Here is a 6080-nt window from a genome sequence, read left to right as displayed (position 1 = left end):
CCTTTTTTATTTTTTTTTATTTTTAGGGCTTCTATTAGGGTTTATTTTTTTCGGCAAAGTTGTTATTCATTAAGAGTTCTAGTTCTTAAAATTCCAGATAACCTTTCTACTTTTTATTTTATTTTAAAAATACTTTACAATGCTTCCTCCTTTTGTCTGAGAAAGTAGGGAAGGGTTTAGTATTTTTAGGTTTAACGTGGATACATATTTTTCTGTAATTTTCTTGGTCTAGCGAATTAACTTTTATACTTTATACATATTTTAGTTGTTCAAGATTTAGTAGCACATATTTCCATTGACACAGGTCACCTCCAGTGGAACTGAAAAGTTAAGCTGCCTAGAGGAATGTACACAAAAGGCTATACAGAGGGCTAGGTAATTATTCTCAGTGATTGTCTTCATGAGATGGGCTAATATACTTTATAAAGCGCAGGCCCTCTTGTGCTTCACGAACTTCCGTGCCTTTTTAAGGTGCAAATAGCTGATCCAAACCGCTCAACATGATCACCATATTGAAATATGCTTGGAGACCAAATTTTACTTTTTATATTTTACTATTTTTTTTAGAAATTTTGAAAAAAAAAATTCCAAAAAAAAATGTAAAATTTGGTCTCAATCACATTTTAATATGGAATCATGTTGAGCAGTTCGGATCAACTATTTGAACTTTGAAAATGGAGATAAGGGCGTAACGCACAAGAGGGTCTACGCTTTACAAATCACCTTAGCACATCTCTAGTGTTCATTACAGTTATGTTGATTTGATTGAGGTTGTGTTATGTTCATTTTTTTGTTTTCAGCAATTTCCCGCTATCAATAGTACTAGTTGGAGTTGGTGATGGCCCCTGGGATCTTGCAAACAGTTATGATAACCTTTTACGTTCACGGCACTTTGATAATTTTCAGGTTTTGCACTAATTTACATTGTCTATGTTCTTAAAGCGAGAAATTTTAATTTATGTAATATATTTAGATTAAACATAAGAGCTATGTTGAATTACAATTATTCAATTACACCAGTAAGACATGGGGACTTCAGATCTAGAATTGCACTAATAAAATTGGAGAAGATGGTAAAACAGTAAAATTACCAACCAGTATCAAATTACCAGCATGTACTGGTTGTGGTACAAAGCCGGTGCAGCTGCTGATCACTGACATACAATTGCATTTTTCTTTTTATGTTCTTTTTGTTCTAGATTTACTGATTAATACTGAGTTGAGCATCAACTGTTCTTGAAAGTCAAAGTAAAGATGCCAGTACACCCCCTCCCCACCTCCAAAGTCCAAACCCCTACTAAAAGTTTTCCCTCACAAACAAATAAATAGAAGGATAAGAAAATCAAATTCTGGATTGATACAGTGATTTTTAGTTTGGCAAGATTGTGATCTTATTTCATAGTTTGGGTGAGGCTATGGTACTATGCATAGCATGGATTGGTCTGTACTATGGATCAATATCTCTACTTTCAAAGTCCAATCAGTCGATCTGAACCGTTTAACATGATCTCCATATGACAATGTACTTGTATATCCCATTTTACATTCTTTTACGATTTTTCTACTATTTTTTTAGATAGGTAGAAAAATCACTTGATAAAAATATTCTGGACCATTCAAAAGTGGTGATTTTCTACCTATATAAAAAAAATACTAAAAAAATTTCAGGAAGTACATTTTCATATGGAGATCATGTTAAATAGTTCAGATCGACAATTTGGACTTCGAAAACAAAAATATTTATCTGTAGTATGGACGAATCTGCGCTATGCATGGTACCATAGGCTATAGCCTCACTTTTCATAGTTCTTATGAACCTGTAATGACCAAGATCATGTTATTATTTTCAGTTTGTAAATTTCACTGAGATAATGTCAATGAACATGCCTGATTCTGCAAAGGAGGCACAATTTGCTCTACAAGCACTCATGGAAATACCATTGCAGTATGCTGCAATTCAGGGACTCGGCATTTTGGGGGCCCCACCTAGCCGCTCCATTCCACAAATTTCTAGTGGGGCCAGCTTCGAATCAGTGGTCGAGCCGTTTGACCATCCCGTTGTGTACGATGCTAACCAGGTAAAGCCGTCTGACCAACTTATAATTTTGCACAAGTCAGGCTATGTTACTATGCATAGCACATATTGGTCCGTACTATGGATCAATATCTTCGTTTTTAAAGTTCAAATAGTCAAACATAACTGTTCAACAATGATCTGTATATAGAAATGTACTTCTGGACTAAATTTTACATTGTTTAGAATTTTTTTACTATATTTTAGCTAGGTAGAAAATCAGTACTTTTCAATGGTCTAGAATCTTTATATCAAATGATTTTCTACCTATCTGAACAAATAGTAAAAAAATTGTAAAAAATATAAAATTTGATCAACAAGTACATTGTCATATAAAGATCATGTTGAACGGTTCAGATTGACTGTTTGAACCTCAAAAATTGAGATATCGATCCATAATACAGACCAATATGTGCTATGCATAGTACCGTAGCCTCACTTTATAATATTGCAGCTTATTCATTGGTAGTCAGGCCTGATACTGGTATTTGTCAGGTCCAAAGAAAACTTTTCTGGTTTTAGTACTTGTCTTTTCTTGCTCGTTGACTGTTGTTTAAATGGTAGTTTTGAGCAATAACTAACCTGTCTGTTATTGTCATTCTCAATTGTTTTAGTTAATTTGTGTCAGTATCAGATTAGCTAATTAAACATAATTGTATCAATAGCTAACATAATATTCCAAAATGACCATGATTTGAATCTGTATCAGATCTGTGAAAGTCCAAAATCTTTAACAAACAATATTAATTTAAAATGCAGACAAATTAAAAATTTTAATCATCAGACTGAATATACAAATAAATTAATTAAACATAATTGAGTTCAATGATGATGAAATAATAATTTGGAAAATTACGAGTAATTTGTTTCGACTCAATTATAAACAAATCAGCAAAAAAAAAAGGTTAATTAACACCAAGTTCATAGATACTATTTAACTGATATTATGTTATTTAAATATAATTGATTAACTTTAGTATAAATAAACAAATCATGATTATTTGTACCATAACCATATACAATGGACTATTGATTATTGTACTATTGGAAATATTTTAACGGCTTGTTAATCTCATATATATTATATAACACGTATAAAAACACTAAATCATCATTATATAAATAGTGCCGGTTATGTTGTGAATAATAGGAGATCAGGTCTATGCCGCGACTTGGCCGCATACAAGGAGGCCTACACCGAGTACAAAGCAACCGGTTCAGGCGAGGATCTGGTAGGATATCCAGAGCAGTATCTTCATTCCCTCGCTTGCTTGGCCTTAATTTCAGGTGTGGCATTTTTGTAGCATTCTTTTTAGATTTCATTTATCTTCATTAGGATAGGAATTGCTTGTGCACAAATGCATTTTATTAATTTCATTCATTCATTTTCAACTGTTTTGTATTTATTGATTTGCAAATCCCAAAAACTCAAATAAATTAGTTTACAATAGGAGTAGCTTAATTAATTATTACTGTTAGTGTAAATTCGTTTTATTATATTATTTTCATTATATTTTTCTTTTGGGTAAATTTATACTCATTGTATTTTTCTTTTGGTAAATTTGCATGTTAGCATGCCTTTTTAAAGCAAATGACAGGGTAGATGTACTTATTTAAAAATTTGTTTATTATTTTATTATTTTTATAAAACCTGAAATATTATTTTATACTTTTTTTTTAAACTTGCATATAGACTTGAGAAGTTAATTTCTATGTTCAATTGTGAATAAAATGTTTATTTTCGGAGAGATTCGACAGTTTGTCTCTGGAAAGGATTGATTCGACATTTTGGTTTGTAGGGTTTTAGGTACGGAGACAGATGATTTAGAAGAGACTGATGAGTTGGAGAGATGACTCAGCTAGGATTTTTGTTCATGCCCGGATTTTTGTTGATGCCATGATTTTTATCCTTTTTTTGTTTGGATCGATTAATAATTTGTTCTAACAAGTACTGGTACTTTTGCATATTAGATTCATTCAAAATATAGATTCCTCTTTCATGGCTGTTGTACTCATTTATTTTATTTTGGTGACACATATTGTATGGATATTTTAATGTTATTTATTTAAATGGATGACTTGTAGTATTATTTTGGCTTATTTTGTTGTTTGTATTTATTCAGCTTTTCATATACAAGAGAAATTATATCTTGTGACTTGTCATCTATTCTGAAATAGGCATTTAAATATTATATTTTGGGAATTCTATAGAGTGCTATACATAGTGTGATTTTTTTTTTTACTTTGGATATGGAATTAGAGTTAGTAAGTTCGGGATTCTTTACCCTTGAAGTAATTCAAATAAAAATGAGTTACCAATTACCATACTTATTTTAATATCTAATGTGGAGAATTTTGGATAACTTACTTGACCATATATTGATTGAATTTGGACTTGGTTTAAAGGAATCTGACCCCCTTTGAATTTGGTTTTTGTTTGTTTGATTTCTATGGGTGGTTTTTAAATTTTATTTCAACTTTTTTTTTTTGTGGAGTTTATAATGTTTATGTTGGTACTATTTGTATGTTTTATATTAGTATCATTGTTAGGGTTCCTTTGGTAAAATGGACATTATAGCAAGATGAAGGACTAAATAGGATATTGTAAGCTCTATATAAGCCCAAGAAGCTTTTGAATAAAAATCAATTCAATTTGGCTCAAAACAATTTGGTATCAGAGCTTCTAACCCTAGCGGCTACTGTTCACCGCCTCAACTGCTACAGTAACTTCCGCGCCGCCGCTACAGTAACTTCCGCTGCTACAGTACTCGAACCCTCTATCTTCTCTCAGGGCTGGTTCTCTCTCTTCTAGGGCCGGCCACCAGCTAGGGTTCGGGTTTTTTGGGGGGCCTAAACCCCACGATACCCGTTGGAGGGTTGATCGGGCTCGGATCTTGATCATTGATGAGTTGTTAGATCAGATCAAATCAGGAATGAGAAGCGAGGTAGAGATGTGTCAGATCTAGATCTTGAGGGTGCAAGATCGGGTCTAAGAAAGGAAGAAGGAGAATCGGGACTTAGATTGGTGCAGAGGATCAGATCTGAGTTGAATCAATGGAGAAGATAGTGGCGAAGATGGGAGAGGAGGACCTCAAGGTGTTTCTGGACTTCATGAAATTGGCGAGAGGCGAGGGATCGGCACAACCACAACCGATGAAGCTGGATCTCCCTCTTATGGAGTTCAAACTTGATGGGCCAGCCACGTATCTGAGCTGGTCTCGTCGGGTTAGGAGGGCTCTTTCTGGACGGGACCTTGAGGGATATCTCACGGGTGAGAAGGAGGAACCAGGGAAAAAAACTCTCCCGGGTACAAAGAGTGGAAGACGACTCATAGCCTGCTGCACACTTGGCTCCTAAACTTGATGGTTGGATCTATTGCTGTCACGGTGGATGGCATAGAGACCGTGAGTGGTGTCTGGGGGAAGTTGCAAAGGATCTATGCGGGAGTCGACAACAACATGCGGGTGTTCCAGATTGAGAGGGAGATAGAGGCGGTGGTGCAAAGAGAGAGGTCAATCCAGGAGTATGCAGCAGAACTGGGGCGTCTGTGGGCAGACTATGATCACTTCTCACCACCAGCGTGCTGCAAGGACCCCGAGTGCAAGAAGGGAGATGAGAGAGTCCAGAGGAGGACTATGCACTTTCTAAGGGGGTTGAACCCGGCATTTGAGCCGAGGTGTGCCCTGCTACTTGCTCAACCGAAGATCCCCTCACTGGATGAGGCGATCTCGGCAATGATACAGGAGGAGAGCCGGATCGGGTTGCAGACTGGAGCAGGAGGGCTTCCGCAGGCGAAGTCAGCTCTAGCGACTCCTAGCTGGGGCAACACCGGGTCTAGAGGAGAGACTCGCACATGCTTCAACTGCGGAGAGGTAGGCCACCTCAAGTCAGCTTGTACCAAGCCACCAAAGAACAAGAACCCAGGTGGTTGTGGCCAGCCTGGAGGTCGCGGTCAAGGCGGTGGGGGTAGGAGAGGTGGTGGTCGGGGAGGCTACCGGGCTCATGC

General features: G+C 36.2%; 1 protein-coding gene across 2 annotated transcripts; it reads left to right on the top strand.

The window, feature by feature from the left end:
* The first annotated feature begins 1765 nt into the window (after positions 1-1765).
* Positions 1766-3962, top strand: LOC144561935 (E3 ubiquitin-protein ligase RGLG5-like). 2 transcript variants are annotated; one of them, XM_078311050.1, is made up of 3 exons: positions 1766-2078; positions 3225-3361; positions 3882-3947. In XM_078311050.1, exons 1-3 carry the CDS (start codon positions 1872-1874, stop codon positions 3895-3897), a joined length of 360 nt encoding a protein of 119 aa, XP_078167176.1. In that variant the 5' UTR covers positions 1766-1871; the 3' UTR covers positions 3898-3947. The 2 variants fall into 2 exon arrangements, with proteins under 2 accessions (XP_078167176.1, XP_078167171.1); XM_078311045.1 differs by having other exon boundaries at positions 1771-2078; positions 3874-3962.
* The last annotated feature ends 2118 nt before the right edge of the window (positions 3963-6080 follow it).

This window comes from Carex rostrata, chromosome 1, assembly GCF_964058835.1.
Source record: "Carex rostrata chromosome 1, lpCarRost1.2, whole genome shotgun sequence".
Lineage (NCBI taxonomy): Eukaryota > Viridiplantae > Streptophyta > Magnoliopsida > Poales > Cyperaceae > Carex > Carex rostrata.
This window is presented reverse-complemented; position numbering and strand designations above follow the sequence as displayed.